A 13,004-nucleotide genomic window follows, 5' to 3' on the forward strand; every position below is an offset into this window, starting at 1 on the left:
AAAAGAGAAGGGGTCCCCAGGGGACCCCTTCCCCTTTGCAAACGCAGTGGAAAACATTTTTTAAGGGCAGGCAGTGGTCCCAGGGACCACAGCCTGTCCTTAAAAAAAGAAATTAAAACGTAAATTTTTTTTTTTTGAAATGCATCCCGTTTTCCTTTAAGGAAAACGGGCTGCATTTGGAAAAAAAAACTACTTCATTTAAAAGCAGTCCCAGACATGGTGGTCTGCTACGCCCAGCAGGCCACCATACCTGGGAGGGCCTGCCATTCCCAATGGGGTCGCAAATTGCAAGATGCTCATTAATATTCATGAGCCTCTCTATTTGCGACCCCATTGGGAATCGCTAAACAGTGTAATAACACTGTTGTACATGTTTAATAGCGCTTCGCAAATTGCGAGTTGCAATAAACTCACAATTTGTGAAGCGCTATTTAGCGCGTCATACATCTGGCTCTAAGCGTATACAATACTGAATCACAAGACAGCAATTGTAAAAAAATAAAAGCTGGTCTAACCTGCTTAAATCAAACTTTCTTAAGAATAGGAACGATAAAAGACATTCTAGGAACCTCATAAAAGCTACAAAACATTAAAAAGGGCATCATATCCTGTGGAGACTGTCCGTCGCAGCCACAGGGTATGAGACACTGGCCTCTATGTGCACCATGTGGTTGGGCCAAAAGGTAGTGGAAGAGGTCAAGCCGAAATCTAGTCAATACAAAACGATCATGGTTGCTTTTGACCCATCGGAGATATTGTTCATTGGGTGACACAGTTTTCAACAAGATGTACCTACGCACACTTGGCTTTTTCAACTCTACTTCCTCTCTTTCCCAGCTGCACGTTCTAAAAAAACACTTTTTCAGCCAGGGTAAATCCCTCCTACAGATTGTTTGTGGGTTGTCAAATAAGTCTCCCCTTCCTAGAGTGCCAAGACATGTCTGACGTGTTTTATCCACCCAATGCGGTTCATGTGGTCTAAAGAAAGACAATCCCTTAGAATATCCTTTCTAAGGGAGTTTTCTTTCATAATCCATGTCTTCATCCACATGGCTAGGGGCCGATAAGCCAACTCGTCTGAGAGGAAGGCCATTCCCAATTCTTCATGCAGGATGTATGACGGGATGCACTGCGGGACAGATAACTGTCTCAAAAAAATATTTTCAGCAATTTGCAGTGCATCCTGCTCAGTGTAACCCCATATCTCACTCCCATAAATAACCTTGGAGGGGCATTTGGCTCTGTAAATCTGCAGTAAGACCCCCATCGGTTTGCCACCCAATCACGAGGCAAAGTTAAAAAACAGCAGTGGTCGCTCTGGCCAGGTCGCCTTTCTTGCGGCTGATCAAGAGGGCCCAACCCAGGGCTTCATCAAATACAACTTTTAGATATGAAAAGACATTGGTCTTAGGAATTGATGTGGTTCCTATCTTAAAAGTGTAATGCTTAGCTGAACGAGGTTCCATCTGCATTACATACGATTTGCTCTGATTGACCTATAGATCAAAGTCCTCCATAAAATGTACAAAAGAGTTCAACAAGAGCTGTAGACCCCTGGCTGTCCTCGCCATAAGGACGGCGTCGTCTGCGTACAGGAGGACCGGCAAACTATGCTTGCCTACCTGGGGGCAATCAGCTTTTATATTTAAAAGGACATTATCCAAAGAGTTAATGTACAAGTTAAAACGGAACGATGCCAGGATGCACCCCTCTCCTAATGGAGAATTTGCGGGACACCTTATGATCTTTCGAATACCGGACTACTGCGTTTCATTCTCTGTGAAGGTCCCTTAAAAACAAGACGATGTCCCTGTCTATGCCCATAGAGAGCATCATCTGCCATAACTTGGATCTGTTTACACGGTCAAAGGCCGAGGAAAAGTCCATAAATGCTAGATGGATGGAACCAGTACGAGCCACGGTGTACTTGTTCAGGACTATATATAAATTTTAATATTTGTCCGCTGTCAAACAACCTGGGCGGAAGACATTTTGTACCTCAGCTACGATGTTATTCTCGCCAGCCCAAGTTACTAGACAATTTAAAACCATTCGACCCACCACCTTTAACACAGAATCCAAAAGGGAAATGGTTCTAGAACAGAGAGTACTATCACGGTCCCCCTCTTTAAAAACAGGTACAATCGTTGATAAGGCCCATGAGTCTGGGCAGCCCGCCTTGACCGCTGCATTTACAACTGCAGTGAGTACAGGCATCCAGGTATCCACATTTGCAATATAAAATCGGGCAGGATCCCGTCTGGACTTGGGGCCTATTTTTTTGGACAGTCCGAGGATACCTGCTCTGACTTCTTTTGCTGCAAATATAACCTTGGATATACCATCCACACTGTCCTGTCCTTCCCGAGTAGATGGCTCAGACTGGAATATACCCTCAAAGGAGCTAACCCAATCAACCTCTGAGATGTGGGCCTCCATTTTATTGCCAGTGTCACCTGCTAAGAAGGAGCTATTAATAATTCTCTCACCCCAGCTCTCCAGGAGGACGCAGAACGGCCCTACAGTCTCCCCCTCACACATAGTTCGTCAGCCAGCGCCCCTTCTACTGTGAGTACCCCTGATACCCCCTCACCACCCCCCTCCCCCCACTCCCCCCTCTCTCTCTTTCCCTGCCTTCTGGAACGGCGCTAGGGGATAGATGGAGAATTAAGGAGCAGTCCGGAAGTACAAGACGGAAAGGGGGGGCACAGAGACACCAAAATCTACTTTCTACCAAGGTATAGTCACAGATATACCTTCAAGGCTCTCTCAGATCTTGCAGACATGCCTGGTGCCTCCTTTTTAAAAGCCCCAAGCAAAATTTAATTTTGCTGGTTTAGTGCTCCCGCTTTCCTGGCAACTGGGGAATTTACGTCCTGCATTTGCAACATGGTAGACCACTGTTGGATGCCCGATAGTGCTTGCCTAGTTTCAGTAGTCAGTATAACACCAGCCGTGCCATAGCCCGCTCTGTTAATTACATTCCAATATGTACTCTGTAAGGAATGCCAGTATTACTTTGCAGCTGTGCATTCGAATCAGTCTGGCAGTTGTTTTAGTTCATAATATATATTCAGCTTATATCACTTTCTCATTTGTTAAAAGTAGAGATGTTGACATTAAAAATACCAATGGTAATACCACTTTGCAAAGTACTCCACTGCAAACAAAAAAAACCAAAAGTAAAATACATTGTCATTTTAAACACCAACAGGTCTAACTTTTACAAATGCGAGACCTATTGCATTGCAAATGCTTGTTTTTGTTTAGGCATGAGAAAATATATTTTCCCTTCAAGAAATCTCTTCCCCTACTTTCCCATTAATGTTGGGGCGTCTCCTTCCCTTTCCCATCCTGAAAACATAGATACAATTTTATTTGATTTTTTTACCTAATTTATGCTTCACTGTGTTTCCAGGAGACATCTTTCTGGCAGTGTCGCCTGCCGTACCACCCTCAGCCTACGGTGATGTTATTTACACTTGCACTCGACGAGGATTCATCTTGCAAGGCGTCCGGAGGATACGGATGTCTGCTAAGCGAGCCAGTATGCTCAGTATGTCTGCCGTACAGGTAGGAACAAAAACCAAACAAGCACTAGCAATGCCGGTGGGTCTGGCCTTGACAGGCAGGTGACGTGGGTGTTTTTATACTTTATTGCAAGCAAATGCCACAGCAATAAAAAGGGAAAACATTGAAAATATGCTATCACATAAACGTGGCCACCTTATCTTTGAAATAAAAATTAAAATATGTAAAAACATTTACTGATGCAGCTGTTTAACTAGAAAAGAGCAGAACAACACCACCTGCCAAGCACTAAAATGGCAGGCTGTTACAATGGCACATAGACACTTAATAACTTAAACAGTATAAAGAGAAGCAGGCAAAATATTAGCTGGTAGTTACAGTTAATATGATAAATACATTTTTAAAAAGCACACTTTGAACGATTTTGGCTCTGAAGAGAAGGAACTATTTTTAGGCAGATGTAAACAATGCACACAGGCTTTGTGCACTCACTCTAAGTGAAGGGAGCCAATGTGTAAAGTGGATTGATACTTTGTGCTATGCTGAAGAAAAATATAAATGACGGTTTAAGAGATGGATGAATGGATGAAGCCTATTAAATAAAAGCCCCTCTGTGTATGTGTAATATGTATAACTTGTAGAACAAAACCAATAATTTGGTGAGACACCAAAGTTTTATCAAAGGCGGGACCTAAAAAGCAGGAAATGTTTTTCTACTGCCTATCCAAGCAGATCTGTGAAAACGTAACCCAGTCACTTTAGGTTATTCCAGAAGATGTGCATTCGGGTCATGAATGTCTCTTGTAGGAGACTCTGGCCCGCATATTAAAGGTAGGTCATATTTAGACTAAGTTGAGGTGCCCTGGCACGGGAGCCTCACTAGCACATGCCATTGCTTCCTTGTTTCCTCACAAGAAACCAAGGCAGGTACTGAGAAGGAAATGCTGCAGACGTTATTTGCGCTAGGCTAAACATTTTAGTTGGTCAAAAACATAAAAGTAACCTACAGTGCTAGGGTTGACACAACTGTAATAGTAACACACTGGTATTGCACAACTCGGGTCCTCGTTGACAACACTAAGTGCGTCAATGGCACCACCCTACCAGAATCTCTTCAGCATTAAGAAAGTGCTTGATTTGGTCACACAATATTTAGGTCTCGCAGACCTGTGTTGCAGCGCACATGCGCTGCTCGCTCTGCGAGGCTTCTGGTAATCGGGATATTTCAGAAGTGGAGTTGAAGCCCCGCCCATCATTTTGATTGGCTGTCGTCACCGTTTATGCTAAACGCTGGCTCGGAATGAAGCTTCTTAGTTACCACCCTGTCTCCTTCTCGGACAGCCCATCCGGACTGGATCTTTTACTTGCGGCGTTATACAGTCTCCTTTTAACTAATGGGTAAGCACTATTTTTTATCATTTGCTTAATGGCGACAGCTTGTTTCAGTCGCCTTTTTTTTCAAAGCACCTGTTTTAAAACACGCTTTGTTTTTTGCAATCACGAGGCAGCTTTAGGTTTGAGAATGGCTGCTGCACGGCTCTGCCCAAATCAATTAAGACACTCGCAACAATGGCACCCGCAGGGCTGGCATCCCCTAATCCCCGACGGCTTTATATTTCAGTACTGCGCCCGCTTTTTACCCCTATGCTGCCGATCTCTCCAGTCCTCGGATTTAGAGAGTTTGTTCTATTATCTTACATTGTAAATCTTTTGATGTTTTGGCTGCTGCATGGCTCTGCTCAAATCAATTAAGACACTCGTAACAATGGCACCCACAGGGCTGGCATCCCCTAATCCCTGTCCCGCCCGAGCACCGCACTTTAAGTTTCAGCATGGCGCCTGCTTTAGATTAACAACACGGGAGCCGTGCTTAATGTTTTTAGCAGGCGCCCGCTTTTATCAGTGTCTTTTTATCATTACCATGGCGCCAGCTTCACAGATGCCATAAGCATTACTTTTCTCTGCATGGGCGACGGCTTTATATTTCAGTACCGCACCCGCTTTTTGCCCCTGTGCTGCTGATCTCCTCAGTCCTCGGATTTAGGGAGTTTGTTCTATTATCTTACATTGTAAATCTTTTGATGTTTTGTGGGGCAGGGCTTATTTTCGATTTGTTTTTTTAACGAAGATTTACAAGTCTTTTGGCCTTCTTTTCATGCAAAATTGCCCTTGTTCTGTGCTTAGAATTTTCGCTTCCGGAAACTACTGAGTTTTGCCGAGTATTTCCGAGCCTGCTGTGAGCAACCAGTTCCTCGGTGACGGCGACAGTCCCGGGCAGATGAGTGCAGTAGTTAGATTCTGTTTTCAGCGGTAGACGAGGTCATGTCATGGCGTCACCTTCCAGTCGATTACCGACCAAGCCGGTCATCACCTGCCAGAAGAGTGTATTGCTGATCTACACTTTCATTTTTTGGGTGTGAGCAGTTCCCTATGGAGAAGGGGGCGGTGGGAGGAGGAGCATGGGGTCGGGAGCGCCGGGTAGTGGGAGATTTGAAAGGGGAGAATGTTCCCTTCTGTTTCGTAAACAATGGCCCTGTGAACTTGTAATTTTCTAGTCACGGGGGTAACCATATCCCAATTGAAGCCTGCATTTAAACTTTACAGATGGAGTTGGCTTTCCTTCCCTGTCCCCTATCCTCGGGCACCATTTTAGAGGCGGCATTGCATAAGCTGTGACTGTCCAAGACCCTCCTCCTTTGCACAATGCCCCGAAGGTTGGCTACGCCTGTCCGCTGCTGTTTATTATTCCTAACTCTGCCCCTACCGGTGTTCGTGGAAGTCTCTCAACCCCCACTTCTTTCCGTGTTTCACTTTCTTCTTGGCACATAAAACAAGCATTTGCACTGCAATAGGTCTAGCATTTTAAAAGCTTTGAATGCCTTTTATTATTGCCGTTTTTTTAAACACATAAATAAAAGGTATTGTCATTTACAACGCCAATAGCTCAAAATCTCCAATTGCGAGACCTATTGCATTGCAAATGCTTGTTTGTAATTTCCTAGCGATTTGTTAATTTTCTGATTCACTTTGTGAGGATCAGTAAAAAGTAGTGATGGTTTAAAAGCTGCAGTCCCAGACAGTTATATCTAGGACTGATTCTCCTGGCCACTGTATGTGTTGTGGAAAAAGCAATGCTTGGCCATGCATGACTAATAAGGCTGTGCCCTTATAGGAAAGGTAAGTTAGGGCTCATAGTGCAGGGGACCGGAGGAAACAGAATTTCATCAACGTTTTTCAAAAGGGCAATCTTAAAAAACAAGAGTTGCAGGATATTCTTTGTGTCATGTGTGGTACTTTAAACCTTTCCCTTCCATCTACATATCACCGTTACAATGCTGATTTAATTTAACTCACTCATATAAGTTTCTTCTCAGCACGTGTATCCCGAATGCCCTGGGTACATTAGGAACACAGGAAGTGAGACAGTAAAACATTACCACATGATAAATCGAGCACCCACTCTAAACGGGACCCATCATCACTCTGAAGCTCTATTCTAGACCACACCACAGATCCCACCACAATTCCTCCCTCCACAAAAATGCACAAGGTGCCCCACAAACAAATCAACCATGACTAACATTAGTCTCCTGTAATACCGGAACACTGCACCATGGAACAATATCCATTATCATACACAAAAACCTACAACTTCGCTCAACTATCATATGCCTTACACAGGAATACACCATATAAACTCCTTGGAAGCAAAACACTAAATCCTGTTTCTCAACTTCATCGAACAAAGCTCCTTCCTAATACAAAAACACCATTTATCCAACATTGGATCTTTTATACACTGACATGCTTGAATCATTCCATGATGTCAGACTAGGAATCCCCGGTACAGTAAAATAGCAGTATACACTGTAAAATATAAACAAACATTATATAATGTAAAGTGGCCATAGGCCTAACACAACACAGTTTTTTTACTTTTCTTTTTTCCCCCGGATTTTTATATAGCACAAACTTAACCCGAACATATCAGGTATCATAGCGCCTTACATGAGCACCAGTTGCGTTACAGAAGGACACATTCATTTTTTTGTAAGGCATGGGGATATTAAGTGATTTGCCCAGAATCACAGGATGTTGAGCATCGTTGCCAAGCCTCGAACCCTGTTTCCCAGATTTGAGCTTGACCACCATAGCCATTAGGCCACATTCTCTCCACAAACAGTTATGTAAGTGTAGCACCCTGCACTAATCCAGACAACCCTTATGGTGATTTTATTGGTCTTAGACAACCTTAGAAAGCTCTCTAAGTGGTAGCTGTGGAGAGCAGCCTTCATGCTTAGTCCAGAATGAGTGTAAAGCAGCTTAATTTACCAGTACTAATCATATAGTGTAGGTTAAGTGAAAAAGAACCACACAGTGTAGTGATAAGAATATGTATTCATTATAAACACTCACTAACACATTGCAATATCTCCTACATGGAGATATAACCACCATAAACACAATACTTTAGTAATAGAACACGTAAGTAGCACACATGTGCACAGTTGTCTCCAGTTCGAGACCAAACCATATATACTAAGAACGTGGAATGCGAACCACGGCCTAATTCGAGGCTGGACCCAGAAGATGTATAAGAGCCAGGGAACCAAGGAACCACCCAAAATAAGTACTCAGAAACCCCAGGGAGGTCGTGCCCAGAGTGGAAACACGATCACGTGCTCAACACAAGTCAATGGGTAAGTCGCAGTTGCAGTTTTTAAGAAGGACCCTTCCCAGAGGACCCTGTAGAAACCCTGTGGAAGATGGAAGGTTGGAGAGTCACCCCACCAGTGGATACCCCGGGAACAGAATACCTACGCCAGGGAAGCCGGGTGCATAGGTGCAGAGTGATGTCGGAAACCGCCGTAGACCTCAATTGAGGACTTCAGTGAAGATGCCACTGGCAAAGAAGGTGAAGGAGTCCGGTGGAACCCAAAGGTGGATTCAAGATGTGAGGTACCTGCAAGCAGACGGGACAGAGTCTATGACACTCAGAAGTGACCAGGAGGCACGGAAGACGAATGCCCGCCGATGTTGGAGATGCAGGAGAGTCGACAGTGCCCTTGAAGCTGCAAGTGTGCGGACCAGGTGACACTGGAGAAGACCAGGAGCCATTCATGAGCTGTCTCACGTCGGATGTCAAGAGCCAGGGGGTTATTGTTCGTCAGGAGCACCAACAAGTCTTGGAAATGGCAACAAACATAGTAGACGAAAAGGGTGCAGTGTTGGGACCAGCAAGGTCCAAGTGACTCACCACAAGCAGGTAAGTCAGAGCAGGCCTGAGCGAGCAGGGAGCCCACTGGAGCCAAAGAAGACCCTCAAGAGGACCCATGGGCCGAAGGCAGCGGAGTTACAAGAGGACATGAAGCAGCTCACCAATGATGAAGGCCAACGGTGCAGAGGATGCGGTGAGGTCAAAGATTTTGGTAGCAAGAGATACTTGAGGCTGTAGCTTCTTGGAGCCTGAAGATCTCTGGTGAAGAAAGACAACAAGCCTTGGCAACGGCAAGTTAACGTGGTGCACAGGGGTCCTGCTCCAGCGGTTCAGACGAGGGAAAGTTGCAGAACCACCACCTGTGTTGCTGAACCTTTCACATTCCGTAGGAGCTCAGGGACAGCAGACTGGTCAGCTTTGTTGTTGTGCCTGCAGGTGCAGGGAAGTGACTCCTTCACTTCAAGGGAGATTTCTTTGGGTGTCTTCGATGTCCACAGGCCTGTAGAAGAACCTGTATGGAGCACAGTCACACACAATACTGAAGACTGGCAGGACGACCAGACCAGGAGCAGCAGGAGTCTTTCCAGTTGCAGTCTCGGTTCCGAAAGCGAAGTCCAGCGAAGTCCAAAGTGCCCAGATGGTTGAAGATGAAGTGGTTTTGGATCTGAATGTTCTCCTACTGCGAATTTAAGAACCACCCACAAGTAAGCACTTAAGTACCCTAAAGAACGGGTTCGGACGATTCAGGGGTCCCTTCCACAGGAGGGGCTGGACAAGGGGCGGATACTCTCATGTCCTTTGTCCAGTTTTGTGCCAGAGCTGGAGCCAACGGCTCTCTGAACTGGTTCCAACTGAAGTATGCAAGGAGGGCAACAAATGTGCCCTTCAAAGTAGTCTAGTGGTGCTGGCAAGCTCCCCCACCCTGGTCCAATACACTAAGTACTGTCTGGGAGATGGTCACACATCCCTGTGACAGGAAACCTATTGTACTGCCTTCCCCTGCTCATGCTTGGCTCAGCAGCAGGAGGGCAGAATCATGTCTCTGGTTGGCAGCAGCCACGGTTTGCTGTCTGGGTCTAGAAGACTGGTACTGGGAGCACTGAGTGCCTCCCGGAGAAGCTTTACAGTGCATAGAATCATAATACCTCCATGGAATCATACCTCCACACCGTTTACGGTGTTGGGGTATGATTCCAGCATGTTTGATACAAAACACAACAGGGTTTGTTACAGCCAGTTTAGAGTTAGCCATCGCGTAATGACGCATGACCACTCTTGTGTATCGTAATGGCTGATGCACCTACAACCCAGGAGAATGGACTCTGTGGATTGTAGGGGTGTCCTGCTCATACAGGGGCACCTCACACTTATAACCGAGCACCCTGCCTTCACGATTGAAAGGCCTGCCTTAGGGGTGACTTATAGGTTTTAAGTGCTGTGACCTCAGATATAAGGAAACTTATATCTGTCATAAGTGGTACTAGCACCATCTTACACAGGCTGCAATGTCAGGCCTGTAGTCACAATTTGGGTGGCCTCCCATGGGTGGCATAATACATGCTTCAGCTCATGGGGGACCCCTGGTGTACCTATGTCCTGTTTACCTTAGTACCATATACTAAGGACTTACGAGGGTACACCAGTAGCCAATCTGGGGTGTACCTAAGTACTCACCATGTCCAATTTAGGGAAGAAGCACAAAGACTGGGGTCCTGATTAGCAGGATCCCAGTCATACTAGTCAAAAAACATAATGACACCAGGTAAAAGTGGGGGTGACCATGAAAGCAGATACTACTTTCCTACATTCATGCAAAGAAATGTTTGCAAGTTTCTATTTTTATTTGGCGCCAGTCACTATTTTTGTCGGTCTGCAGGCTGATCCTAGTCTTTTTGTTGCTATTATTGCACTAGTCCACCACTACAAAAGAGCAGATAAATTAATAATATGCCTATTTGTGTCTGACTTGACAATTTCTTCTTCTTCAACGCAGTCATTCTCTTCTGTATACAGTTTGCCTCAGGAAGCTTTTGAAGAGAAAACTGTGTGACCCGCATAGGTTCTGCATCTGAAAATGTTTACTCGGTCATAATTTCATTTTGAATCCTAAAAGTGGTACTCTGTGACCCTCATTACAAGTGGCTCAGTATAATCCCTGAATTTCACCCTCTCAAAATACCGTTACTGAGGGTCCCAGCTATTTTAGATAGAGCAGGGAGAAATAACACGCATGCAGGAAACGTTTTTGGGACGGAATCTGTGGGAATCTAATGTATTATACTAATTAATGCATTTTTTTTTAGGATATTCCATATGGAGACCTCCACTGCTTGCAAGAGGTTAAATCTTCTGGTGGAATACCTCTCCATAGTGTTGTTGCTAAAATTATAATTCCAATGGGCCCTGGAACTCTACTTCTAGCCCCATCACAATTCTCAGGCCACTGATCATGAGTGCATAGAGATTGAAAGACTCTATTGTGATCTGGAATAAAATTAGGTTAGTAGGCTGTAAAGCTAAATCTCAGGAAATCAACTGACACATATAGTTACTACCTTTCTCTTTTCCCTTGTTCTAAATATCATAAATTTTAGTAGGTTTTGTAAACCACCAAATGTCACCTAGTGGCAACCTTAGAACATGAAGTAGTTTGTCAAATTAGGCCATTAGCAGGGGCTGGCAGAAGCAAATCTGGTGCATGAGTTGAGCCCCTCTCAGGGATTCCTCAGCTGCTCTCTGGGTTTTTGCAGTTATCAGCTGAATATATAATAAAGCCTTTTAATTGAAATGTGTAGGGTCGATGGGGGAGCCAATGGTCCTTAGTAAGGCACACTCATGCACCACAATAAACACTTTGCACATTGGTGTGGACTTATCTGACCTTGAGCCTCATACTCAATCAATCAATCATTCGCATTTATAAAGCGCGCTACTCACCCATAAAGGGTCTCAAGGCGCTGGTGGGGGGGGGTCAGTGCTCGAAGAGCCAGGTCTTGAGCTGTCTTCTGAAGGAGAGGTGATCAGGTATGGCGCGAAGGTGGCTGGGCAGAGAGTTCCAGGTCTTCACTGCCAGGAAAGAGAAGGATCTTCCTCCGGCGGTGGCTTTGCGGATGCGGGGTACGGCTGCCAGGACCTGTCCGGTAGAGCGTAGAGTGCGCGGAGGAGTGTAGAAGGAGACGCGGTTGTTGATGAGTTTGGGTCCGAGGTTGTGAAGGGCTTTGTGTGCGTGGGTGAGGAGTCTGAAGGTGATCCTCTTGTTGACTGGGAGCCAATGGAGTCTCTTCAGGTGTCCGGAGATGTGGTGGGGGCAGGGTATGTCCAGGATGAGTCGTGCGGCAGCGTTCTGGATCCGCTGAAGTTTCCTCTGCAGCTTGGTGGTGATGCCGGCGTACAGAGTGTTCCCGTAGTCCAAGCGGCTGGTGACGAGGGCGTGGGTGACGGTCTTCCTGGTGTCGGTGGGGATCCAGCAAAAGATTTTGCGGAGCATGCGGAGGGTGTTGAAGCATGCCGAGGTCACCGAGTTAACCTGTCTGGTCATGGAGAGGGATGAGTCCAGGATGAAGCCAAGGTTGCGTGCGTGGTCGGTGGGTTGGGGAGTGCTGCCTAGGGCGGGGGGCCACCAGGCGTCGTCCCATGCGGTGGGAGTAGGGCCGAGGATGAGGACCTCCGTCTTATCTGTGTTCAGTTTCAGCCGGCTATCTGTCATCCAGTTCGCTACTTCCTTCATGCCGTCATGTAGTCTGGTCCTTGCTGAGGTGGGGTTGTCGGTGAGGGATAAGATGAGCTGGGTGTCGTCGGCGTAGGATATGAGGTTGAGTCCGTGTTTGCGTGCGATGTTCGCCAGGGGGGGTCATGTAGACGTTGAAGAGAGTGGGGCTGAGGAAGGATCCTTGAGGTACGCCGCAGATGCTCTCCGTGGCTGTGGATCTGAAGGGGGGCAGGCGGACTCTCTGAGTCCTTCCGGAGAGGAAGGAGACGATCCATTTCAGGGCCTTGCCTCTGATGCCGGCGTTGCTGAGGCGGCGTATCAGGGTGCGGTGGCAGACCGTGTCGAAGGCTGCAGAGAGGTCCAGGAGTATGAGGGCCACGGTTTCTCCCTTGTCGGTCAGGGCTCTGATGTCGTCCGTGGCTGCGATGAGGGCGGTTTCGGTGCTGTGGTTGGCCCTGAAACCGAACTGTGTGGGGTCGAGGGAGTCGTTGGTGTCCAGGGCGCTGGTGAGTTGAGCGTTGATGATTTTCTCAATCACTTTGGCGG

General features: G+C 46.2%; 1 protein-coding gene across 1 annotated transcript in view; it reads left to right on the plus strand.

Annotated features, from left to right (window-relative positions):
• DNAAF8 (dynein axonemal assembly factor 8) overlaps positions 1-13,004 on the plus strand; it is an 816,395-nt gene that overhangs the window by 357,227 nt on the left and 446,164 nt on the right. The window contains exon 17 of the mRNA XM_085628378.1: positions 3,419-3,573. Within this exon, the coding sequence (XP_085484504.1) occupies positions 3,419-3,573 (155 nt within the window). The remainder of the gene's footprint in view (positions 1-3,418; positions 3,574-13,004) is intronic.

Source organism: Triturus cristatus, chromosome 10, assembly GCF_964204655.1.
Source record: "Triturus cristatus chromosome 10, aTriCri1.1, whole genome shotgun sequence".
In the NCBI taxonomy this organism is placed as follows: Eukaryota; Metazoa; Chordata; class Amphibia; order Caudata; family Salamandridae; genus Triturus; species Triturus cristatus.